This window comes from Aulonocara sp. 'chitande type north' Nkhata Bay, linkage group LG7 (assembly GCF_057382095.1).
Source record: "Aulonocara sp. 'chitande type north' Nkhata Bay isolate Kocher_YH1m ecotype deep benthic linkage group LG7, A_spYH_male_GT1.1, whole genome shotgun sequence".
Classification (NCBI taxonomy): domain Eukaryota; kingdom Metazoa; phylum Chordata; class Actinopteri; order Cichliformes; family Cichlidae; genus Aulonocara; species Aulonocara sp. 'chitande type north' Nkhata Bay.
This window is the reverse complement of record NC_141350.1, coordinates 56,431,091-56,458,376: the sequence shown is the minus strand read 5'-3', so window position 1 is coordinate 56,458,376 and position 27,286 is coordinate 56,431,091. Positions and strand designations below refer to the sequence as shown.

General features: G+C 37.5%; 1 protein-coding gene across 4 annotated transcripts in view; it reads right to left on the bottom strand.

Annotated features, from left to right (window-relative positions):
* Positions 1–27,286, bottom strand: part of clip1b (CAP-GLY domain containing linker protein 1b) — a 44,577-nt gene that overhangs the window by 14,298 nt on the left and 2,993 nt on the right. For 3 of the 4 annotated variants that reach the window (XM_086301509.1, XM_086301511.1, XM_086301510.1), the window contains exons 2-16: positions 26,923–27,109; positions 25,843–26,223; positions 24,512–24,645; positions 24,127–24,251; positions 23,806–24,007; positions 23,528–23,725; positions 23,259–23,362; positions 22,055–22,115; positions 21,159–21,263; positions 17,108–17,269; positions 16,709–16,804; positions 13,160–13,217; positions 12,979–13,076; positions 11,433–11,507; positions 2,752–2,858 (exon numbers count right to left, since the gene is read on the bottom strand). In XM_086301509.1, coding sequence (XP_086157635.1) covers positions 2,752–2,858; positions 11,433–11,507; positions 12,979–13,076; positions 13,160–13,217; positions 16,709–16,804; positions 17,108–17,269; positions 21,159–21,263; positions 22,055–22,115; positions 23,259–23,362; positions 23,528–23,725; positions 23,806–24,007; positions 24,127–24,251; positions 24,512–24,645; positions 25,843–26,223; positions 26,923–27,031 — 2,015 coding nt within the window. In that variant the 5' untranslated portion in view covers positions 27,032–27,109. The remainder of the gene's footprint in view (positions 1–2,751; positions 2,859–11,432; positions 11,508–12,978; positions 13,077–13,159; positions 13,218–16,708; positions 16,805–17,107; positions 17,270–21,158; positions 21,264–22,054; positions 22,116–23,258; positions 23,363–23,527; positions 23,726–23,805; positions 24,008–24,126; positions 24,252–24,511; positions 24,646–25,842; positions 26,224–26,922; positions 27,110–27,286) is intronic. The other variant, XM_086301512.1, reaches the window with a different exon arrangement.

Sequence of the window (27,286 nt, the reverse complement as noted above, 5' to 3'; positions counted from 1 at the left end):
CAGCAAACTGTTTTTTTTGTCATTGTTAACAATAGAATATCTATTCTAAATTATATTTCTAAATTCTAATTCTACAATACATTTTTTTTTAGATAGTAAAAAATAGGGCATGATGTAAAATGAGTTTACCACTCCTGCTTTAGATAAAAGACGGACAGACCCTGCTTACAGATCTAAATATCTTTTGCTGCCTTCACACTGCAGGAAATCGATGATTATTTAAATGCATGATCACTTTAATTCATATTCCACATAAAGCACAATTTGATCTCAACTGGACTGGATCATTAAAACGGCTGCATACTTGCCTAAAACCTGAAAAAAATGTCCCCATAAGTGTATTCTTTCTCTTAGTGTAAAGACATACAGAAGTACACTCTGAAGACATACATATTCTCACATAATGAGCCATCTATTTACAAGAAAGAACAGCCTGAAAAATAAGTGACATGTCTCATGTAGTGTGTCTGCTTGCTGTCAAGAGTGTTATTTCAAACAAGACTATGACTGAATACTTTCTTCGCAAAGCTAATTTTGATGCTGATTTCAGACAATCATCTCTCGCTTTCATGAATCCCACAGCTGTGATAAATATAAACATCATCTGAACTGTTTATTTATACTGCAAATCCAATTTTCTGCACTCTTCCATTACGCAGGTGGCCTACAGCTGAGTTCTCTATCTTAACACCCCCTGTGTGACCGTTTTAACAGTAAAAGAAAAAGTGAAAGAAATGAAAGCATAAAAAAATATCCAAACCAAATGAAGTTAATGAACAATATTTTTGGCCTTCAAAGATAAAATTACAGCAGCACCAAAATAACACAATCATGACACGTATGTGAGCTACAATGTTTACAGCTGTTCTTTCATAGCACAAAGCCACCTTGTTTCCGTACAAGCCTGAAAACCCTCTCTCTTGCCGTCTCTCTCTCTTTCTCTCTCACTCACACACACACACACACACACACACACACACGCTGATGTCACAACAAGAGAAATAGCCTTGTCGGAGCCAGGCGGTCCTAGGAGGAGAGGAGGGATTACATAACAGGAGCAGAGTGAGGAAGGACGTGCCTCAAAAAGGATGGCGGAAAACATTGTTGGGACAAGGCGGGGTGGAGGTGGAGGGAAAGAAAATGTAAAACAACAATATAAGACTGTAACATGAGTCATCCATTTAGAGAGCTTTTATTTTCAATTATTTAGGCAAAGGCAGAAAAAAAGACAAAATTGTGCTTGAGGAGACTGGAACCGTTACACTGTCACTGATGTCATTTGTTGACATTTTTCATCTCCATTTGCTGCCTCTACATGCTACATATTGATGACTATAATCCAGCCAGTTAAATCCATGTGGAGCTCTGCAATTTAAGGGTTCTGATGACTCAAGGGGACGTGTGGCAGGATGATGTAAAGGCTCCAAAAACACACGCATGGACACTACATATTTACACATGTACACAGAGGTACTTGACAGCTTGACAGAAACGCAAGCTCTATAAATAGAGCTCAGCGGCAGACTGGAACTTCACCAGAAACAAAAAAACAGAAAAGAAAAGAAGAAAAAATATGCCATAAGAAGAGAGAATACTTTTATCCTGAATCAAAAGCACCATGTTTCAGCTTACAACCAAAGATATACTGCTGAGTCAGTGCAAATGAAAGACTTTCCACATCTACATGTCAACACCAAACACATAGAAGGAATTAATAATGTAGATAACACGCTGTAAAAAAATGTCCAATTTTAATTCAGATAATGTTTTAAATGAACTTGAGCAGAGAAAAGTCAAGATATAAGGATCATGTGGCTAAGGTTCATGATTCACTATTTTCACACATACAGCTTCTCTACTATTTTTGGAAGAAGGGGTTGATTATTATTTCCATGTTCAATCAGTTCAATCCCAGGAGACGATGTAAATCCCATCAGAAAAGGCAGCTGTCATAAAACATCTGCCGAATCAAACATGCGGAGCTACCTGCTGTGAAGACCTGATGTAAATGAGCAAGCAGCCAAAAGTTGACATGTGAGATTACTGTGTCGACAAAACTGCAGATTCAATCAAGATATTTCAGGATCACATTTTGTGACATTTTTAAGTATAGTTAAGGCCTTAATTTTGCATAAATGGCTCTCAGACTTTTTAAGCATCTGTGAAGACACACTGTCAAAAACATTGCAAACATATACATCCAGAAATGTAAAAACCATAACGTGGATTGTACAGTTAAGGATCTCAAACCTGAATAATGAATGCACACTCAATCTAAATTTCCAGTCAGGTGTCATGATTCAGGAATGTTTAATAGGAGTACTACGCAAATGGGCTTTCTTTGCTGTGTTTCTAAACAGTATTGTACATTGTCCTCCACATCCATTATCACACAACAGCATGCTCTGACTAATTGTACTTTCCACAACAATTTAGAGCATATTTACAAGTGGAAGCATCTCTCTAGAGAGTTACACATGTTGCCAATTCAACAGCACATTTGACATTTCAGCTATAAAAATAAAAGTATTTTTGACCCATTAAGGTAACAACTAACAACTGTCAAGCCACATTCTCACACAGTCCTTACTGAGCGGAATTAGAGCTTGAAAATGCAGACTGGATTTTTAATGAACATTTGGCCCCCAGGACAAATTTAGCAGCTCCAAACTAATGAACTGGCTGGCTGGGGGTCACCTTTACGGGAGGCAAGAGGCAGGAAAAAACACATTAGTTATCATGAGTACTCACATTTCCTTGCAGAGGACGCCAATACGCTGGTTTTCTGAGCTGCTCCCCTCTTTTGACAGACTGAGCTCTTCCTGATATTTGGAGTTCTGCTGTTTCAAAGCCTCAAGCTGAAGAGGAGCAAGATGGAAGAAAGGAAAGAGGGTGAGAAAGACACAGGGACTACAGGTATACAAGATTACACCTGATCCTTATTATTATTTCTCTAGAGGAAACAAACAAATATTGCAATTGTGTGCTGGTCAGTGATTTTTGGATCCCGTCTGGAGTATTTATGCTTATTTCATCTTGGCTGTAATTAAAGCTGCAATTACTCAAAGGAGTTTTTGTTCTAACAGTGATGCTCTGCAATTTTAAAGAGTTTGGTTTTGTTCTTCTACCTCATTACTTCAGTGTGAAATGTCTCATTTCAGGCTTTTTATCACTAGTGAGGGATATGAGTGTTTGGCCTACCTGTGTAAATGCTATGCATAAATAGCTCAAACAAAGAAGTTACCTTAAACAGGAAAAGGAAAGTCAGAATTCAATACCAAGAGAATGAAGCAAGAAAAAAAACAAAAAAACCTTAATTTTGGATAATTAATTTTGGATTTCTTCATAACATTGCGTATGTAACAGTCAGTTAACAATATAAAACTCCACTTCTCATTCGTCCATATATCAACAGAAATCCCTGTCCTACTAAAGACATGTTTATGATCTTTCTTTCACAAAAAAATGAAAGCAAAGGTGAAAAACAGTCCATAAAGCACAGAAGCTGAAAGTAGTGACTGTCAATTTATCTGAATCCCCATCTAATCAATTATCAAGGTATTTACTGGCTGGGATAATCCCCAAAGCTTTAAGTCAGTGACCACACACATGAGTGTCTATGGTTTAATTCTCTCCTTCTCTCCCTTATTTAAATTCCAGCAACATTTTTGAGCTCTACAAAACACACAGATATATTCAACATCTTGTTCTAAATGATCGTTGCATTCCTTGGTTTGCATTCAAGAAAACTGCAGTAAGAAAAAAAGAATATCTGGGTCACTAAGAGTGAGACCAGAGGTAATACCTAAAATACACCAGCAGACCAAAGAGGCAAGCAGACAGCAGCATGAGCTGGAACTAAAAATAAAAGCCCCAGAAAGATCTATTCCTTCAACTTCACTGCAAGAAAACTTTTTTGTTTCCCATTTGAGTCACATGGCAGAGATTCCAAACACATCTGAAATCACTCCTGAAGCTTCAAAGCGCATCTCGGACACATACAGCGCTGTGATATCAGCTGCTTTAGAACAGCGCCAGTCAATAATTAATTAACGAGTATGACTTTGAAGTCTATGTTTTTGCTGAAACAAAAAAGAAAATAAATACATTATAAAAACCTCATGCTAGCCTTTTAGAGCATGTTTCCATTTGCACATTTACACATTGTGATATTAACTGCAGCTGAGCTTCAGAGTTTTGTTTAATTCTATTATGATAATGTCCAAATTGAATGCATAAACACATGAAGACACACAAACAAGCACAAAATACAGAATTATCCAATAGGTTACAGGCACAGGCAAGGATCATTCACCTGCTTACAATGACCAAGAGATACTACTGTATTAGAAAATGACTGCAGCACTGAAGGTTTTCCTCTCAGTTTGATGTGCTAAAAACAAATAAATAAATAAATCTAACGAATGATCCTACCTGGTAGTGAGGCGAATAGAGGTTGTTGGAGTAACCCTGATGCAGAGCAGCTATGTCCATACCTACACAGCTTACCACTGCTGGATTTCAGATGCGTTCCCTCGCTAAACGACAGCAGTGTTGTGACAATGCCTCCCCTCTCACTCTGTCTATAAAATGCATACACCAACACAAGCCGCTAGGCATCAATAAACCATCAGCTCTCATACCCTGCTGTGCACGACTGAGAGAGAGAAATGGAGAGCGTGTTGCCTGTACAACTCTCTCTCACACACACAGAGTCAGGTTAGGTTAGCACTTCCATTATGTAAGCCTAAATAAGCTCCTCCTCAGACTCCCCCCCACCTTTCTGCAGCTCACAATCTGGTTTGTGCACACCACATGCACACACGCGCATGAGAATTTTGACCATTCATTCATTGGTGAATTTCAGCATCTCAGATTGAACCCTCAGTTGGAGACTGCAACAACATGTAATGTACATTCTACCAGACATGCCTTCATACTTTAGGCTCCTGCACTCGTTTAGTGATGTGTTATAGCATGGATACTCTGGAAATCTAACTAGGGCTGCAGCTAATCATTATCCACATGACCAGTTAATGTCTATACAGCAATGCCTGATTCTAGATCAATCAGTCCATAGTTTTAGTTGTCAGCTTTAGGAACCAGCTAATAGAAAAGAAATGCATCTACATGTAGAATTATTTTTATTATTAGAAATACTTATGTTAGGTTATTACACGTTACGGTTTAAATGGTAAAACAGTTTATTTGAAATGAAGATGTTCTTTCCATGTACTAAGTTAGGAAATTACTGCACTTTACTTAAATGTGGTGTATTTGTCTTTATGGCCGGACCTAAATATTACCCACATAGCAAAATTGGTATGGCCCGGATCTGGCCCACACAATGTGCTTACACATTGCCCACATACCACAAAAAATGACGGCCCTTTGGTGGCCCACATCTGGTTTGCCAGATGTGGCCCATACATGGTCCAGCACAAGGCCAGTTGCAGACACACTGCTGGTCCTGTGCTGGCCCAGAACAGTTTCAGCTCTGGCCCCAGATGTCAGCCTAATGTGTACCTCAATCAAGCCATGTAATAACAACAATGTGCCGGAACATAATAGCACAAAAGTAACATGACGAAACTCTGTTCAGACAGTGAATGGACTGATTCTTATGTAGCGCTTTTCTACTCTCCCGGATTACTCCAGGTGCTCTATACAACATGCCACATTCACCCAATCACACACTTTCTCTAAACAGAGTGCTTCCTAACTACATTCATACACATTCACACTCTTTACATGCAGACTGGAGGAACCAGGGATCGAACCACTAGCATTCCGATCAGTAGGTGACCTGCTTTACCTCCTGAGCTACAGCCACCAAGTGGTAAACATGAGTAAACCCTCACTAGGTTTTGGATAAAGTGTACACTCACAAACCTGTCAAACCAGCATTTGAAACACTGGCTACCATAGCAGTATAGTATTGCAACGTGGCATTTGGGTCTTCTAACTAAAACAGGAAAACAGGAACATAAATAGTGCCATCATTGCCAGACCTGGCCCACATCTGGTTGACCTACACCCTACCATGACACCAGTTAGTCAGAAGTGCCAATTGATGCTGTATCTAGGGAAGACCTGTTTTCTATGAGCCTGGGCCACATAAACTACACCACAATCGGGCCAGATATGGCATGCCATTACATAAACAGTGCCATCTATGCCAGACCTGTCTGCTATGTGGGTATTTGTCTATAATGGCACACGGCAAAAATATCAGAATTATTGTTTCATGTCGTCTATAATGTGCCAGTATGAATCTATATTTTACAGAACACAATGCAGACAGAGAGGCCAGGGTAATTTAGAAATGGAGTCATGCTGTTTAAAAGGCAGATCTGCTCCAACCCTGTTATTTACAGTACTCTTTAGTCTTTACGGGACCGTGTGCCACACCATTTTCCTTTCAAATGTAACAATGTATGCTAGAGGTGGGAATCACTATACAACTCACGATACGATATTATCACAATACTTAACGCACGATACGATATTATTGCAATTTTTTAAAATATTTTGCGATATTCAGATTCTGTACATAAAGGTGAACTTTATCAATATTCATTTTATTTAATATCAAAGTCTCACACTCAGTCTTTCTCTCATTTCAGTCAGCTTTATTGTTGACAAACTGAACGGTTTGTATTACAGTCTAGTCCAACTTAACTGAATGCAACCATCTGGTACAATTATAGCTATTCTGAACTATGCAATTTATGAAAACTATGCAGCCCATTCAGCAACTGAAGACTTTGAAAGTAAATTAAAACAAAATATAATTTTACATTACATAAAAAAAGTTTTAAACTTAATTAAAATAAAACATGTCTTAAATTAAAATAAGTAAACTGTCATGTTTATTGCTGCCAAAAAAAAAGTTAAACACATTTGGACAGTGAAGGAATGTCAGGATTCTTGCTCAGAAAAAGGAGCTGATCAACATACTCTGAAGTCAGAGCAAATTGTTTGTAACAAAATATCGATTTCTGCTGTCCCTGTATCGATACATTATTAGCAAACAAAATATCACGATACTACACAGTATCGATTTTTTCCCCCCACCCCTAATGTATGCTATGTACAGTCATGTGGAAAAGAAAGTATGCCCTATTTCAAGTTTTTCAGGTTATAATAAAAACAGCATCTGCTCCTTAGAAGGTCTTAAAACAAAGCTGAAGTAGATCCTTACTGTTTCCATAGGAATTCAAAGGGTAAGTAACAATCGGGTGCTGCTAATCAAATAAACTAACTGATCATCAGCAAGAGCGGGATGAGTATGAGCTTTGGTAGTTTGCTGGACTGAAGCACTTAGTCCATGTGTTAACACAATGCCAAGAAGGAAAGACATCACCCGTGATCTTGATCTTTCTAAGAGTGGACATCCTAAAAAAATGTATTCAAAGGTCAGACTGTAATATTCAGAGAAACTGCAACATCTCAGACTCTACAGGTCTCATAAAGCATGTTAAATGTTAAAACTGATAACAAAAGGTTAGTATGTCTTTTTTCCCAAAGTGTTCCCAGGAAAAAGGCTCTTCTCTCACACATGACAGCACAGATTAGGTTTTCAAAGCTGCAACTGAACAAACCCCAAGACGTCTGCAACACAGACAAGTCTAAAATGAAGATGTCCATGAAGTTGGTCATAATGCACAGTAACATACTCAGTGAAGACCAAACACAGCATATCAGCACAAACGCAAAAACAGGTAATGCTACTCTTTCAGAATATTTGGGACTCTTTCATAAGTAATCTAAAGTGATAAGACCTCTGTGTTGTGTTCCTGAGGATCTGTCTATAAAAAGCCTCTTGTGATTTTAATTTGGTGCTTTTAAATTTGTTAGGCAGCTGAACGAAAAATAACATGCTTAATTAGAGAACTGCACATTAAGATGATCTGCAGTCAGCCCCTTTTTTCTTTTTCCTTACTTTTCATCTCTGTATACATATTAGAATGCTCAGAGTAGGAATTAATTCAATGAAGATATTAATGAAAAAAAAAAAAACTATAATAACTTGGACACAACACAAAACACAAAAGAGACTGATCTCAAGTCAGTTGTTTATACTGATGCATACTGATGTAATGTTGCCATCACACACACACGCTCACACAGCAGCTCACTCTGACATGTGCAGTGTTACATCACTACCTACAGCATCATGGGTGAGTGGAGAAGAGAGCTAGACGTAAGAGCATCTCTGCTGAATAATTGCTTGATCACGTGAGTGTTAGTTTTAGTGCACAAAGTCAGATTTCTCCCTCCTGCAGCTACCAAAAAATTTGGAATTAAAATATACACACGTGAATTTGATACATGCTACTATTCAGCAGTGCTGGCAAACAGAAAGAAAGCATCCAAAATGTAACATTTATACTGAATTAAAACGTCATTGATGAAAGCTTAAATAATTTACACAAAGAGGAGTTGAACTGTGCAGGAGGTGCTTATTTTGAGTGCTCACAGTTCTAATTATGTAACTTCAAAATGACTAACATTTACTACATAAATAACCAACAAGGTAAAATTCTATTTTAACCTTTAGAATGACTAACAAAAAATATTTTACGAAAACTGCATAAAATATTATGTACAACATATTAAAATAGAAAATATTACGTAGTTAAATCTATGTAGAAATGTAATTTGTATATTTATTAAATTATTAGGGATCCTTCGTCCTTTTAGAGACAACTGACACCAAATGGACCTTAGCTAAAAATATGTATCCATTTCCAAAGCTCACCATGTCTCAATGGTAGAATAACACACTGAATTGTCAATTTAAACTTGCTAATGAATGATTAGCAGAAACATTGTAGTTTTATGTTTAAGTCTTAGTTTTAGCTTTTCAATTATTATAATGTGGGTGGTATTTTTGCAAGACTTATTATAGGTATTATAATACAAACATAAAACTTCATGTAGTGCCGATATTTCAGTCACAATAATTATCTGCAGCAACCTGCTATCTTCACATTTAAGCACACTGACAAAGACAAAAACTGGAAATTTCATAAGCACACGATATTTCGGTTATTTTTTGTCTTTTTCAATTGCCAGTTTTTTATTTTTATTTTAGTTTAAGTGTTTTTTCATATCTAGTGTTGCTGTTTAGCTTAGCTTTAGTTAAATATAGCTAAGTGGAGAGCAAACATGCTACCTCTCCTGGACCATGAAACCCTCTTTAGAGAATCAGAGAGAAAGTGAGAGCAGACATCCGATAGAGAAAGAGTGGGAGAGAGGACAGAAAAAAATGGAGATTAGGCAGGGGTCATAGATGACTTAAATCATGTCAAGCTGGTGTTATATTATATACTCAGTTTAAGTTGACTCAAGTATATAAACTTGCCACTGGAGTAACAGGGGTTTAGAAACAAGCCATAACTTGCTTGTCATCAGTATGCACATACAACTTTGATTATATATGTAATCATGTTCTTATAATGTTAATTTAAGTGTCTCTTTTTCTGCTTACACCAATAGGATGGTATTTTAATTATCCATGAATTCATCAAGTAACAAACGGTATAGAAAGGAAGCTGTGTTCAAATTCCTTCAGTACTTCTCTGTAAAACAGTGGGAGAGTACAGCTGCAGTGCTGATCAAAGTGTGTAGGAAAAATGCTGGGCCAATAAATTATATAGTTTATGTCAAACATAAAGCATGTTTATGTTCATTTTTCATTTCCTACTCTAATCTCCTGTGCATTTCTTTTGTAGTGAGGAGATTCGCCATCTGGAGCCCACAGGCAAGCTGACAAATAGCAAAGATGAACATGCATTATTTGAGCAAGAGCCATGCAGTGAATGATCCTCTGCATGTGGAGTGCAAACGGAGTAGAGCTGCTGAGTATAAGATAACAAAAATATAAAGTTACAGCTGAAAGTGCAAGTCGCAAACACAGGAAAGCATAGAAGGAGGAAATACAACAAGAGGGATGGACTGTAGTATTTCATGGGTGGCTGATTAAATACGATGACTGGCCCAATCACATGCGGTCGGTGTGGGAATGTTGATGTGAATATGTAACAAAAACCCTGCAGGCTACAGAAGCTGAACTGATGTGCATGTGCAAGTTCTTTCACGGGGTTGTGGCGACATGAAGTAGAACACAAGCATGTGACACTGAAACTGTACAATACCAACAGCAAAGGGTCAGAGATGGATTAAATAGTGTTTGCTGCTCTAATGCATAATTCAATAATTAAAGGAATTCCTGTTTACAACTAACACATCCACTGTGTCATAGTTGATAGTTTTTGCTATTTTAATTTCATGCAACAAACAGCAGCCACAAAGAACCAATGCTTAGATGCTGGTGTAGCTCTGACTGTTCATTACTGGTTATAAATGCCATCCACCTGCCAGAGACTACAGATTAAAATTAATTAAATCCTTAGATTCATGAAGAATTACTGGTATTTCATTTCAATTTGGACATATAATTAATTATTATGAAAACTAAAATAAAGGGTAAATAATTTTTTAAAAAGTGTAAATAATAATAATAATAATAAAAAAATTAGATCCGGAGGGCACACTGTTTAACACAGTTTTGCTCATGTTTACATGAACTACTCCTATGTTACAAAGTTGGGGTTGGTGAGGCTTCTCCCACTTTTTAAGTGAGAAGCACAATTCAAGGGGGCATTCCAGTTGATTTAAACTAAAAGGTAGGATTTCTGACTTCCCACTTCAAATGGAACGCAGCACAAGATATAGTTAAGCAGCTCTGATCTGCCCTACAAAAGGCTTATGCTCAAGCAATTGACTGAGCATAAGCTCAGTCAATTGCTGGAGTTGCTGGAGCATAAATGCTAATGTGAGATATTGTTTCAACAGCCAAACGGTGTTAGTCTTCATTCCAAAAGTCTATTAATAGAGGAATCCGTTAAATGTTGAAGAGGAAACACATTACTTTAAAATATATTTGGCAATGCTTTTACAAGCTATTTTGGGAAACGTTGTTGTTGCCTCGATCTTGTCAGCATCAAGCCTATATGCAACATTTTTGCATTTTCATAAAAAATAAAAAAATAACATAAAGACAGCTATAGAAAATATTTTCAACTGATTGATTAGCTGCAGCCAAGAACATCTGTTAGAGACAGTCATCATGTCGGGTGACACAATCAATGGCTCAAAATAAGAAACTGCTTTGGTTTGAAACAGCTTGAACTTCTGTAAACTCTGATCAGTGCACACAAAGTAGAATAGCAAGTGCAGTAACTATCAGGGAGGCAGGGCTCAGCTAACAGCTAACACTGGTGAAAGAGAAGATAACAAGACCAAGGGATAGAATAGAACTTGTAAAACCACTGTGTTGACCTCAGTCACAGCAGTGTGTATCCACAGTATCCACAGGTGATAAACATCATCCCACATATGTCCAATGAAAGCCCTCTGCTCACCTGTGTCTCCAGTGTCCTATTGTCAAGGGTCAACTGCTCCAGCGAAAAGGCCAACCTCTCTGACTTTTCAGTGGCCTGGAAAATATAATGCAGCCAGTATGAGATGTATGTTATAGTACAGAAAGAAATGCACATGTTTAACAACAAGCCTATTTTCCCTCTGGATATATAAAAACGTTCACATACAAATTTTTTCATTAATTATTCACTAAATGACACTTTGGGTTAAAAAAAGCTACCAGGTAGAGTGCGCCTCACACACTGTGGTAGATTTAGTCACTGTAGAGTTAATGCATACACCTTCCCTGAGTCTTGTTTCTGTTTTGGATAACTAAACAAACCACTTTAAAAAAAACTAAGTACAGAGTCAAACAGAGTCATATTAGCACTCAAAAACAGTACTCTATTAATAGAACAGAGCGATTAGAACTCATTAAGGATGTTGGCTAAAAAAGAAAAGTCAGCCTCAAGATTCTCCTGCTGTTTCACCCTTACATTAATCTCTAATGGGTTTCTTGAAGCATGAACAGAAGTATGAAAGCTGTGGCTTTAGGCAAAAAAGAACTGCAAACTGTCCGGTCTACTTTCAGAAACAAAAGCAGTAGAAAAAAAGACTACATGCATTCAGCAGATATTCATTAGCAGGAAAAACTGTCTAGTTTTTCAATTTTTCATTGCTGCATTTATACATTTTCTCCCACCATGTTTGATGTGTAAAAAAAAAAAAAAAAAAATCTGAAAAAGAGACCACTGGGAATGTAAAAGTAGTAAAGGAACAAAAGTCTTCTATAGGAATTGTTGTAGCACTGTTTCATAATCTGGAGCAGGCGCCACGTTGCGGAAGCCGCCATGTTGCCCCACCATCTTGAATATTGTTGCCTATATGGGCGTTGTTATTCCACCTAATTGCGTTTTATACAGTATATGTGGCTAGAGATCGGCCACATGCGTAGTGTGCCTTAATTTAACAATAACAGATAGCTCTTTAAAACTATCTCTCTAAAAAAAGCAGCAACTGTAATTCCTCTCAAAATGTATGGAAATAATACTGTGAATAGTCAACGGTAACTTTATTGTTCCCAAACACAACAAACACACCAGACACACACACACACACACACACACACACACACACAAAAAAAATTCATGGCAATAAAATTATAAGAAATTACAAGATGTACAATTTCACTCATAAATTCAATTAAAATGCCCAAATTACCAAGATAATCAGTCACAATAAATTGCTAAATGAACCGTTTTACTTATCAGTAATTTGTATCAAATTAGGGTTAATATCTTGCCAACTTTTCTTTCTAGAGAATTACTATGAAATTACTCTAAATATTTCTTTTTTTTTTTGTACGGTGTTAGGACAAATGTTTGGATTGTGGGTATGGCCTTTTACAGTCAAATGAACAGATGTAAATGTAAATGTAATACAGTAAAAAAAAAATAAAAATAAAATAAAATATTAATGAAAATCAAAAGTGAGTAACGTCAAACTGAACCTCTTGAATAAGTGTATTTTGTACATGTGCACACCTACCTGTGTCAGCTGGGCTCTCAGCTCTTTCTCCCTGGAATGATTCTCCTCCTTCAGGGTCTGGTAGTCTTTCGTTGAACGCTCCACAATCTGCTCCAATCCTAACAGAAAAGAGATAGCAGCTTTAACAAATCACTCACTGAAATGAGAATAAAGGTAGCAGATATACAGCAGATATGTTTACCTTGCATTGTCTTTGCTGCTTTCCTGTTCTCCTCCTCAGCTGTCTCAAGTTTTTCTCTCTGAAACGGAGAGGCATCAGCTTGACCACGAGCTAATCACTCAAACAGCAGCATTCTTGAACCTTGAGCTAACCAGGGAATAATGACTGGCTCCAGAAAGCATACAAGGTTGTTGGATGAAATTCTGCTCTCAACGATCCTCACAAACAAAAACACAGAGTGATTAAATAAGACGAAGCTACAGCTCCACGAACCACCCGCACAAACATTGCACTTCATTTGGAAGATGTGCTGAAGAGTTTAAGCACAACTCATGTTCTTGCTTTTCTGTCAGTGATAATAGCAAAACGACTGACTCTGTAACATTATTGTGACAATTCAGACCAAAACATTACTATAATAATTTTAACTTTTATTTTTGTGATTGATTCATGTTTCTTGATTTTTGGCACAATTGCCAAAATATCCACTTGCATATTTACTTAGAGTTAATTCTCAAAGTAAATAGCCCTGTACATCAATACAGCAACAGTTACTGAGGATTTCTTTCTTTTATTATACAGCACAATTATTTCCATGTGTTCCTCATGCTTGCTCCATATGGAACATATTAATTTTCTTGTCTTTGAATCTTTAAGGATGTTTCCCAATAGGTCTGGCATTTTCATTTATTATATATGCACTCTTGTGAGCGATGACAATATAATATTCACTTACTAAACAGTCACAATCTATTCATCCTGTGTACCAGCTAAATGATCACCTTTTAAATGTCTACACCAAAACTTCCTCCAGCTATTTTGATGAGACAGGCCTTATGTCAAAGTAGTAATTGCTGCTCAAAGTTAAAAGATCAAATTTAGGAGTTAAATGTGCTCTATATCCTGACACCACCATTTTCTATTTAAATGCCGTTGAATTGAATGGGGTTAACAGGATGAGAAAGCTGTATCGCTTGTTTGTTTTAGCCAAACATCTGTGGTCTTTTTATAGATGCCTCATCACTCCAGCCACTCACGCACACACTCAGACCTTTTGCACTGCTTCCAAGCACTTTCTTCTCCAATGTCTGCCTCTCTAGTGTTTTGTACACATTCCTCTTGTATAGTGTATATATTGTATTATATATAATTCTCCTGTCTGTTATTTATTCCTGCATTCCTGTACAGTTGGCGTGGAGCACCCATAATTTCATTGTACATGTGCAATGACAATAAAGGGCTGTTCTATTCTATTCTTTTCTATCCTATTCTATTGTCAGTAGGCAAACTGAATAAGCTGTCAGTAAGTACTGTTTGTTGAGTTCATACAGTAAGCCACAGGTAGCTGAAGAAGTAGTTTTTTAACAATGAACAACTAAAAGCAGTTCATTTCTCACAAGATTTAATAAACAGTTTATTTAAAAAAAATCTATAAAATTAATAAAATTATTTTATGGGTCAGGCTTTGAAGGGTTAACATAATCACAATAATTGCATTAAGAAAAAAATAATATACAATCAAGATTTTAAAATTAATTTTAATCCTGATCCTAATATATAAAGTGTTAAGAATGTAATTCCTGCAGTAAGTAGTTCAAAATAAAAATAAATACCTGCATTGATTTGTTTTTTATATATATATATATATATATATATATATATATATATATATATATATATATATATATATATATATATATATATATATATATAAAATAAAAATATATAAAAATGGGAAACAGAGCAGTTTAACTTTTATTTTACCCCAATTAGTTTTTAATTTGTAGTTCATTTTGACCTTTTTTTGTACTTTTTTAAAAATAATGTTTACACATTATAAAAATTCTGGCAAATATGAAGTTTACAAACTCTGTATAAATGTATTAAAATAACATGCTTGTCATCATCAGTACTATCAATTTGTCTCAAAGGCCAAATAACTAACCATTTCTCCCAGTTCTTTTTGGAGCGGTATAGAAGTAATTTCTTCCATATAATGTATATGTTTGAAAATATTAACAGACAGTGTGGCAGTAGGACAATTTCTGAAGCCAGTGTCTTGTAATGGCTTGTTTGCATGCTGCTTCCAGAAGCTATTTTTGTCAGCACTGCTTAGTCCATCAGGGTTATAACCAAGATCTAAGATCTAACCAAGTTCTACAAACATTAAAGCCCAGGACTTAAGAAATAATGGTTGTTACTTCCTTCCAAACAGGTAGGACAAAGGTGCCAGTCAAAATTTATGGGCATGATCAACATTCCTGCCAGCAAGCCTAGATGGGTGACAGTTTACTTCAACCTTTGTTTGATTTGTCAAGCCGATATGTCTGGCTCAAGTTTCTAAAATGAATGAGCTTGCACTTTTTAACAATCTTACACACAGGGGCAATGGAATAATATGCACACTGCCCAAATCTAGGATCTTGCATCACTGATTCAAACTCAGGATTTGTACTCCTCACCTACTACAGAAATATGGGCTAGCTGAGCAAGCAGTCTCATTGTAATGTTAACGTTTGTCCATGCTGTAAGTGAAGAATACAAAGACTGGATGCAAACGTTTCACTAAAACTAAATATGTTCATTACAAGATTAAGAAAATCCCAGTCAATCCAATCAAAAGCACTCAAACTGAGTAGAATAACTTTTTCCTTTTTTTTTTTTTAAATTTGTTCAATAATGTGTAACACTTTCCTCACACTGTCTTGAGTTTGCATCTATTTTTTTTATTAATCTAGTTTAATCCTCACTAGTTTTTCATTTTCATTTTTACCAAGTTAGGGAGGGTCTAAAGAATTTTTTTAAATCAATAATTGTACTGAGAAAACAAGAATTTATACGATTATTCAAATGATTTTTGTATTTAATCCAGACTACAAGTAGTGTTATGCATGACTGTCTCTCTTATAGATGGTTTGTTTCCTCAATCTCCAAGCCTGCAGTTTTGTTGTTTTGGGGATGATCTAATAATTTCCTTACCTCACAAATCCTATGTCTTTCTCCACCTACTCACTCATTTTGTGTACTTCTTATTTGTTTCTGACTTGTAATGCATTATGACAGCTATTTTATTGGCAATAATGCTCTCTGATTTTTTTCATTTTTGTTTAAGTTCTATGGTTTCTACTTTAAAATTATTTCCTTTTGTTTTAGTTTTATTCATTTTAAGTTTCTTAAATTATTATAATATGTGAGGTATGTGTCAGAATAGAAGAATATAAGTGCTATTACAATAAAAACGCAACACTCTGCTTTTATGTAAGCCAACCTGTACATTTTAAATAATTTTCTATTAATGTTTTTAGGCCTTTTATATTTTTATACTTGCTTGAAAAGTTCACAATAAGTTAGATATTAATAATTGAGACCAATGTAAAAAATAATGTAAATGTGAGTTATCATAACAAAGAGCTATGTTTGTCTACGTTCTCTTAGATGTATCACTTTAAAAGCCATTATTATTGACAGACAGGTAAAGTATACAAGTTCAAAGATGGGCTACAGTACATTGTCATTTCTCTGAACATGTGTATTGTATTTATTTATGTCCAGAGTCTCTTTCCTTCTTACCAGACTGGTTAGCTGTTGTTCCAAAGACGTCTTATCCTGCTGTACAGACTGAAGCTCTTTCTGCTTGCTCTCCAGGTCAACACTCAGCTCACTGATCTGTTCGAAGCACACAGTATAGACCATAAAACATACACATGTATATCTGTATAGAGCCATAAATTATGCATCATCACAGTAACTTCAACAGACCACACAGAGTATCACATTTTACTAGATGGTGGGTTGAATGAAGAGTGTTATACCAGTTCTTCTGATTTTACAATCATGTAACAATTTCAATAATAATGATAAATGATGACTAACACATTCAACAAGCAATTATGTTTCTTATAAAGCTGTGGCACAGGAATCGCTGAACAAAACACCATAGTCAAGAATTCTCTGGTGCTTTCTACAAACCTTCTTCTCCTGAGACTGAACCTGTGCCTTGAGGCTGCTGATTTGTTGCTGTGACAGAGACACAGCATCCTCCTTCTGCTGGGACGCCCGGAGCCTGAGCTGGAGATCTGCCACCTCCCTCTCTAGCTCCATTATCCTGGAGCGCTCAGACACTGTGGCCACCTACAGCAGAAAGCAGAGTCATGAGGAGGCTATGGGGCAAAGAGGAGACAGGGGGCATGAGAGAGGAGATTAGTAGTGCCTGCTCATATGTAATCATTTGCTTGGTTTGTCCAAAATGCAAAGACATTTACTTTACAGTCACATAAGTAAGGGAAACACATTAATTTAATTATTAATGTATAGCCTCATTTTCCTTTTTCATACTTACCTAATTAATTAGGGAGCCTACGGTTACTTAGCCTACTTGGGTCAGAAATCAATTAGACAGAATCTGTAAGATATGTCACCATGACATGACATGAACCTAAAACAAGCAGCTAGCTTAGCTTAGCATAAAGACTGAAAAAAGTGATGGAGCAGCCACAGTCAAACAGCTAAAAGCTGCTGTTTATGACGATTTCTGCAACTTTATCATCTTGTTAAATACGGTGTCGAAATGTATGAAATCTTCATATTCAAGATATGGCGCTTTAAAGGGAACCGCTGAATTTTCTTCCTGTTATAGACACCACAGAATGGTTATTACAACTACAGCTATTGCAATTTACCCCTGTTTGGCAAATGTATTTATTTTCATGACTGAATAAATGTTAAGTATATTATGGACGTTATCTTGGGGATAATAGAAAATATAGTCATGCTGAACATCAAATGGGTTATTTTATTGGCCTTAAGAAGTAAAGGTTTACTGAATATCAGTTTATTTGTACTTTTAAAAGAATGTATTTTTAAATATGACATATAATTGAGTAAAACATATCACAATGTTTCTCCCTTACATTAATGTGTTAGACATAAGCCCTATAATGAATGACATTTACTGTTATGAACACTACAGCCTGTAACAATCTGCACTTTTGCTATTTAATTGTGGCTGAACCAAGTAGGTATTAAATAGCCTGTTGCGGTACAAAGAAATACCAAAATGCACCAAGGAGTAGAAATGAATACATATTCAGTTATTTGAATCTTTGTGTCATCTGACAGCTTACATTCTTTATGTTAAGCTAAACTAAGTAGCCTCTGTACATTTCATTATACAATACAGGTACAAAAATCTTGAGCCAACCCTCATTTCCAAACCTTCCAAAGCTTAGATTTTAGCTTAGATCTTTTTAAGGTGGTCTTAAGCAATATTTCTCCAGGCATTCTGGAGGTCTTTCAAAGTTCTTCTTTGAACTCTGCCTACTTTTGCCCACATTTTCAGTCAACTCTTTGTACCTCACCATTTTCAAAGGAAATCCCACGCAATCTTTCACAAAAACACAATTTATTCAATTTCTTTACCTGAACCCATAAAAACTGCCAACAATAACAGTTTGATAGGCATAAAATTATATTACTGAAACAACGTGATTCCCAAAAAGCTATTAGTTTAAACCTTAGCATATGACATATATTTATATCTTGGCATATGGATATGTACATAGTCTCGTTAAAAAAAATGTTCTGGGGAAAATGGACACGTAAAGAAGAAAGGACGAAGTGGCAGCCCCAAAAACTACAGTAGAAGTAACGCATCTGAATGTCATGTCAATAAGAAGCAGGAAAAAAATCCAGCAAAGACTTAAAATAGGACCTGAGAGATGCATATGCCCCTTCAGTTGATTCATCTACTGTTCACTAAATCCTCATCAGAAATGGTCTCAATGGAAGGGTGACTGTCAAGAAGCCATTCTTAAAGAAGGAAAAGGTTTAAGTATGGTAAATTACACAATAACTGGACTTCTGGATGGTGATCAATCCAAATTTTAAAACCTTGATATTACATACAGAAGAGGTCAGGAGAAAGCAATGCTCACTGTTGTACCTATCTGTAAAACATGGTGGAGGTTCTGTCACAGTGTGGGGTGCATTTCAGCCAGTGATGTTGGAGATCTTGTCAAAGTTAATGTAATTATAAATGGATTTTGATCCACCACATAATACTACTTTGAAACCATCTGATTGGCAATGCAACATTTTTCAGCATGGCAAACACACTGTCAATGCAATACACACACACACTGGAACACTATGAGTCCCGGCTTGGCCTCCCCATAGCTCAGAACTCAACATTACAATACTGAAGCAGTGTGATCATCTTAAAATGTAAAAATGGGGTTTTTTTTAGAGCTTTAGAATGTCCCTCAGGAAGCCTAGAGAAATATTCCTGAAGACTTCAGTTCAGGTTGTGTTGAAGAATAAAGGTGGTCATACCAAATATTGGCTTTAAAGCTTGTAAGAATGGTTTAAACTCTGTTTTTGCCTTATATACTGGATTTCCATGTGTGTTTGCACTTGTTTTAATAATAAAGAGATGAGGGATGGCTTAAGACCTTTGCACAGAGAGAGAGATTACATCAAGAACTTTGGCTATACAACTGGCTAAAACAAACCAAACATTCATTCATAAGAAAAAAATCCACTCCCACTGGAAAGAGAGGTGGCAGATCTGCAGCAAAGTTCCAACAACCAGCAGAAGACCTGGTCCAAATGGGAATTTATTGCTTTACTACAGAAGCGTTTGACTCATCAAAAATATGTCAAAGCTTCAGGTTAAAAGACATAGGATGGGAGTCTTCTACATTTATCTTAAGGTCAGCAAGTCCCATGAAAAGGTCAGGTAGTGAAAGGCTCAAACACATACTATTTGTTTGCTCTCCAGGGCTCTGATGGTTTCAGACATCAGATATCTGAAATATGATCATCTCAGGGCCTTCAGGTACAGACCCCCAGTCTAAAACAGAAGGTTTGTGAGGAGCACAAAAGCTGGGTTTAAAGAGAAGGACACCAAAACAGTTGTTAACATTGTTTCAAACAGTGACCAGTTGCAACAGGACCCAGCATAAAATAAATATGAATTATTTTCAACTTTGAATCATGCAAAACTACTCTAGTAGAGTCCCGGAATAATTACATGACATTGACAATAAGCATAATAGGTATACTTTCATCTGTCAGCTCCCTACATTGATAATGTTTGTTTACACCTCCTGCATACTCTATCACATAGTCCAAACATAACAGTGCATGTCATAAGAGCACATCTGAAGTGGACTATCTCCTGTTGTGTGCTACATATGGGAAAGGACAACGTCACCGATTTAATGAGCTAACTGTCCTGAAATTGTTGCGAAATCGTGCCCACACACCTTTATTTACAGAATAAAAATGATAGGGCACGGAACTGGTTTCAATATTCGGAATTAAAATGTATATGAAGCAAAGCAACATATTGTTGACATCTCTACATTGTTAGTTTGTAAAGTTTGTAAAGAAAAAACATGATTAAAGGCAAATCTGTGCAAACAACAAGACTGATCCTTTGTTTCTTTGATGCTATGCATCAGTGAGTTATTGTGAAGGATGACATCTACAGGAGTAATAATGTTACTGGTAAAGACAAGGCAGTATTCTCAAACAGACTGCATTTTACACCACTTTTCTAGCTTCCAAGCACTCACACAGCTGTGACACACTGTTTTGTGACTCAGTACTTTGCTCAAGGACACTCCGAGATATAGAGTGGAGGATGTTGATGGCTTATTTTCTGAGACAAAATCATGCAAAAATGCTTGATTTTGCTCTTTTCATGGGATTTGTTGATAGGAGTAAAATGTTGAAGGATTCCACCCTTATTCTTTAAAGCCAACTAAGTCTAAAGAACCATAATCTCCAAAAAATATCCTTTAATAAAGCTTTATGCACATATGTATATTGTTTAGTATAAACAATAAACATGGGTTATCTGGAAAGCTCAAAGCAGATGAAATGTTAATGTCCCTATTGCAGGGCTGTGGACAATTTGCATGGTGTTTGCATGCTGCAGTTCCTTCAGTATATGCCAGTTGTGATTATTAAGTCTAGCGGGGGAAAAAGGCTGTGGCACTACAACTGCCAGAATTACCCTAGTGTCCTCTAAATCCCTCTGGAGTTTTTCAGCTTTGGTCTTTTCAAAGAGCAGGCTCTGCTCAAGCTCCTTTATGTGGACATGCTCCAGCCTGGTCTGCGTCTGTTAGTAAAAGAGAGCAGGAAGAGAGGAAAAACAAACACCATTGCGAACACTGAGCTGCCAGCTTTGTGCCACAGACAGAAAGAAGGCAAGACTTTAAAGAGAAGACCAGGAAGTACAAAAGCACTGATGGTTTGCAGCATTTCAGCTTTTTTGTTTGGAGTATCCAGAGTTAGTTACTGTGATCATCTCTTTCTTTCAGATACTTTTGTTTCCATTTCATGAAGCAATTGAACAAGACTAATCCGGGAGTGAGAAAGATGCAGAAAAGACATGCACAATGAAGGCATAAAAAAAGTGAAGACAAAAGCGGCATTCAAACACAGACATGTGGACAAACAGATAATGAGAGTAATGGTAATTTAAGTGCTGCAGATGGGTAGAAAAATCTGAGATGAATAAATGAAAAGAGCAGGAATAGAACACAAGTCTGAACAAAAAAAGATAAATGATTGATAGAGTGCAGGAAAGGCAAAAACATTATGCAGCAAGTCTGATTTAATCAACTTCTCATTTTTTGGAAGAAAATGATCATCAGCTTTATGGTGTCATCCTAAGTTGTGAATTAAAAAGAGTCAGGAATCACAGTGAAAATCAAACTAACATGTCACTCAGTGGAACGCCGAGTTGACAGTGATGATAAACTATTCATCTTGGTTGGAGTCAATAAATCATACCAGACTTTCATTAAAGAAGTATCAGCCTGATCAGTGAGAGGCAGACAGCTCGGGTGAATAGGACAAGTGAGAGAACATGTTTAATTGAGAATCGGATTATGTAACCACATTTACCTCGAGGTCTCCCTTGGTGATGCATGCCTCTTCTACTCGAAACTGTAGGTCCTCCACTTTCCTGTCAAACAGGGACAATAATAAAATCTTCTAAAATCACAACACACAAGTGGCTCAGTCATTAAAACCCTACAGATTTACTGAAGAGCTGGAACAAGCTGATACTGCCAGTCATTCTGGCAGCCTTCTTATTTCAAAGAAAGAACCTTCTCTGTGAAAACAGGATGCTGCTCTTTTTCTCCCTCTTGTATTAAATGAGGCATTTCCAAAGTATGCATTTCAGGGCAGACGGTATCGTTGTCATGTGGATGACAATCAGAATGATCTACCTGCTACAACTGACAGTGCTCATCCGGAAAAAACTGACTATTTAGAAGACAGCAAATCCTAAATGGCAAAAAATTCATCTTAACTAAATATACAGCAAAATTAAAGTTATTTTGCTAATATCTTTGCTCTGTTAAAAGCTTAACGGGTGCTTGATTTTCTGTTGACATATGCACAAACTACAGCTAAAAAGCTTTTACTATGTAAAAGCAATTGCTAAATTAAAGCAAGTTTAATTTCCTAAGGACTTAGAAAAAGATTCCCATGCTTGTCTCACCTCTCAGCTGGACTAAGATGTAACTCTCTGTGTATAGGTTTGTACAGGTTTAGGCTGTGGCTCAGGTGAGGTCGCAGGTCACCAACCAGGTGATAGATCAGTCTTTGATTCCTGCTGTCTTGGGCAAGATACTGCACCCAAAGCTGCTCCCAGTGGATCAAATGGATGAAGTCTGCTTATGTGAATGGGAGAAAGCGCTTAGGTGTAGATAAAAGCGCTGTAAAAATTAATTTGTGTGTGACTGGGTGAATGAGACTTGTAGCAGAAAGAGTTTTGAGTGTTTAAAAAGGTACTATATAGGTATTAGTCAGTTTATTATACTTTTTCCTGATTAAAATTTATTCAAAACAAAGCTGCTAGAAGTTAAAAGGGTACAATGAAGAGGCAACACATCACTACTGTTTTAGCCCAGCTGCCCTGGGTACCAGTGTACTATAAAACCAAGCTTTTTATAGATCTAGTAATTCCATATTTTGTCCCCAGTCATCCTCGAAAGAACTCCTTCCCACTCTTGCCTAAATGTTGCTTATCATGCTAAGCTATTCTTAAGTCCCAGAATATAGATATGGAGCTGGTTATAGGTAAAGTCAAGTCAGCCACCTCTTCTCCTCCTCCAGCTGGTTGAGCAGCTCCACTTTGTCTCTATCTGCTGCTTCTACCATCGACCGCAGCTGATCCATCTTGGCCTCCATCTCCACTGCGTACTGCGGCATACAGAATTAACATGAGTGCACACATCACAAGTAAACTGTTAGATGTTGGTGACAGACCACACTTTGTTTGACCTACTGATGCCATTTTCAAAATGTGATATTGTTTCATTTTCTTATTTATTTATTCTGAAATTCTGAACTGTTCACGTGTCTCACCTGATCCCGGCATTTCCTCAGCAGAGTCAGCTCCTGCTGCACCTCTCCTGCATGGCTGGTTGCTTTTGCCACCTCGCACCTCTCCAGGTCCCTCTCTGCCAGCAGCTGCTCGATGTGCTGCTGCTTCTCCTTCAGAGCCTCCTGCAGGGCTGTGGTGCCTGAAATCTTACGAGCGTACCGAGCTGACGTTTCTGTCAGCTGTAAAAATGACACAAGCACTCGTGAATCACACTGCAGATGTTAAATCATGCACCACGCAGATTAACCAGATATCTCACCAGTCCTGCTCGGCTGGGTTTCCCACTGATTGAGGAGGTGGCGGAGCTGATGGAGCTGATGGAGGAAGCGCTGGGGCTTCTTTTGAGAATGGACCTCCTCCGTGAGCTCTTTGCCTTGGAAGGGGTGGTACAGGGGAAGCCAATTCGGGTCACCTTGTGAACTGGAGCAAACAGGCCATACCTGGGCATGCACTGGAAGTACCTGAGGAGGAGACAGGTTGTACTATGCAATTATCCTCTGTCATATGTACTACAGACAGAGCTCAGAGTATTGTAAATTTGCTATGCAAATAAAACTAAAAATCTGTCTGTGCTCTTTACCTGGTTCCAGCTACAGCGCCATCATTCTTGCCTAGAGGTTCATCTAGTTCGACTCCACACCAGTCTCCCTTAGCAAAGTCTGTCTCTCCGAGAAACCTCACCACTCCTGCCTTGGTACCACCAACCTACACACAAAACAATTCATGCAAATTCATTTTTATCTAAAAATGTTATCTTTTTTCTATTTACAATAACGGCTTCAATCTAGTGGAATTATTCAAGGTGAAGCAAGCAATTTATCAAACTTGAAACATTTACACAAGCAGCCCTAGGAAAAAAAAAGCACTGAGTAGTGTAGCAATAAACTTTTCTGTGAGGCTCCATGTCTACATCACTGATATTCTGCCCTAACGCCAGCCGTCACAGTGGATTCAGTCATTCTTACCAGCACTCGGTCTCCCAGCCTTAGCTCCCTTCTGTTCTTCTTCGTGGAATCTGGGTCGGAGAGGTTGGACACTGACTCACTGGATGTCAGGATCCGGTTAAGTGCTCCGCCTGTCTTAATGGCGGTGCCTGGAGCTGAAGGAAGAAGAAAAAAAACAAATACAAGAACGATCACAGGGTCCACATTTGTCAGTCACTTTGTAAGAACATCTTAACTGAAGCAAAACTGTGAGATGTCCCAAATGCTATTTTGTTTCTTCCAGTCTCTGGCTGTGATCAACAGCCTTTATTTAAAGCTGTTAAAGCTGGAGGTGGGGTGATGTGACCAAAGTCTGATTTTAAAACTGGAAATTTGTTTGACAAATTCATTCTAAACACTAGGTAAAGAAAATGGCTGTGCTGTGAAATCAACTGTGTGTCTACCTAAAATAACAAGGCAGAGAAAACGCTATAAGCAGCAGAAGGTTTGTTACTTTTTTTTTTTTTGTATCTTTAGAGACTTGTTGCAGAGCAGTAGTCTACTACCTATAGACTTTTAGCTAGGTGCTTAAAAAGTTTTATGGCAAAGTTTCTAAGTCAGCAACAGTGAGTTGAATTGAAGCAGGACGATGACTGTGAGAGAGGTACTCAAGGTAAGAGGGCCAAGAGCACTTGGCATTAAGAAGTTTATCTTCTCTTCTACTATCTGACTAATTTTTATTTTACTTTAGTTAGTTATTTTCCAAAATGTAGCTTTGTACATTTAACTTTTAGTGTTGAACAGGACAGAAAGGAGAGAAAGAGAGAGAGAAAGCAGGGAGAACAGCACACAGGAAATGGCCTGGGATGGAATCTAGCCTCTGTGGTGGCCTTGAGGCATGTGTGTCGCCCACTTAACCCTGAGTGATCAAACTAACATTCAAATTTCAAACTACATCCAAAGGTAACCCTGACAACATGGAAAAAAAATCTCTTAAATATAGCACGACTATAAGGGAATTTTAAGAATAAGCAAATGGCTAAAGTGGATGTTAACCATCTGCTGTTAAACCCATTAGTCAGAAACAAACACACACACACACACACACACACACACACACACACACACACACACACACAATTTTCTCTTTATGCTGCAAGTAGGAAATAAACTCCCTGGTGCCTCTCTCAGTCTCTCTACTCTGCAATCAATGTTAAAGGATAGAGGATAGTGGAGCATGGCTCTTGTGCAACATTAAGGCTAAGATACAAGTCTTTCCCTAAGTTTAACAAAGCTGATAAGGGCATCTCTGAAAATATTTGGTCTGTAAAGCACAGTTATCCACCCTGTTATGTTTTCACAAATAAACTTACTAGATGAAGTAGTGCCAACAGGTGCTGCCTCGCTTGTTGCGGAGACTCCTTGTGTTGGGCTGGCCCGGCCTCCATTCGTCTCCTTCTCTGGCAGTGCTGTTCTGGACAGCTTTGAAGGCCGCGTGAATATCCCCCGTCCGTCCTCACACTGGAAGTACCGGACCCCTGCCACAGAGCCATCGTTTTTCCCGATCGACTCGTCCAGCACAATGCCCGCCCACTGGCCGGGAGCAAACTGCGTCCCTCCAACAAAGTGCACATAGCCAGGCTTGTTGCCGTTCACCCAGACTCTCTCTCCAATTTTAAAGTCTGTGTTTCCATCTTGGACTGGTGAGGTCACACTGCCAGGGGACTTTTCAGGAGGAACTGGCTTCGAGGTACCTGCAGTTGGAATCATGTTTTAATAAACCATAGTTAATAATCTTAAATATTACTTTTTTATAGTTAGATTTAAAAGGTGCATTTTTTGCCAAAAAGAATTAGGTTAATTAGGTTAAAACAAATGAAAATCAAATTTATTTATTGGATTTTCCTTGGTTTTGTTATTATTTATTAAATTATTAATAAACACCAAGTCAGAATCCAAGGAATCATATTGTAATTAGTTGGAAAAGTTGTTGGACTGGTGCACCCATAGTAGTACGAGGAACAGATTAAGTTCTAGGGAGATTTAACCCCCAAAAATGCTTCTGTTTGGGGATTAGTACCTGGTGAGAAATGTCAGTATGATCTGTTTAATACAGTCTGCATTCTAAAAAAAAATCTGCAGCTGTAAACATTTTGAGTTTCTTGTAGTCTTTCTCCATTTTCGCTTCATAAATAATGCTGAATCCAAATAACAATCATCCAAAGACTGATTTAAGGATGTAGATGATTAAAAAGAAAAGCACCTTTAGTGATACTATATACAGAAATACACATGGAGGTCCAGCACACTTTGAGAAAACTCACTGATAAGTTCTGTAGTTAAGAATGGCCCAAACAGATACAAACGATAGCATGACACTTCTTGTTGACAGAATTAGACACTTTAATAAACAGACACAATCTTGAGGGGTTTTTTCTTCAACAGCTTCTTACCAGATGACGGTGATGTCCGTGATGGAACGCCGGAGGGACGGACTATTTTACTGGGGGGTTTTAGCCCACTGGCTTTGCCTGATGTACTCATGGCTCCTTGTTTGTCCATGGCTGGGGGGGGCCTATTGAAGATGAGGGATTAGGCCTTCCCCACCACCTTACACGGTCACAGTATGATAAACAGGAGCTGGCAAAAAGAAAAGAAGAATGTATCCTCAACAAAAACAAATATAAAAAGATGACAGTGACAATAAAGAGGACACTGAAAATGCTACATCCAGATTAAGATAATCAACTTTTGGTTATTTCCTTACCTGGATGACTAAGCATGCATTAAGAAATAAAAAGATGACATGTCAATATC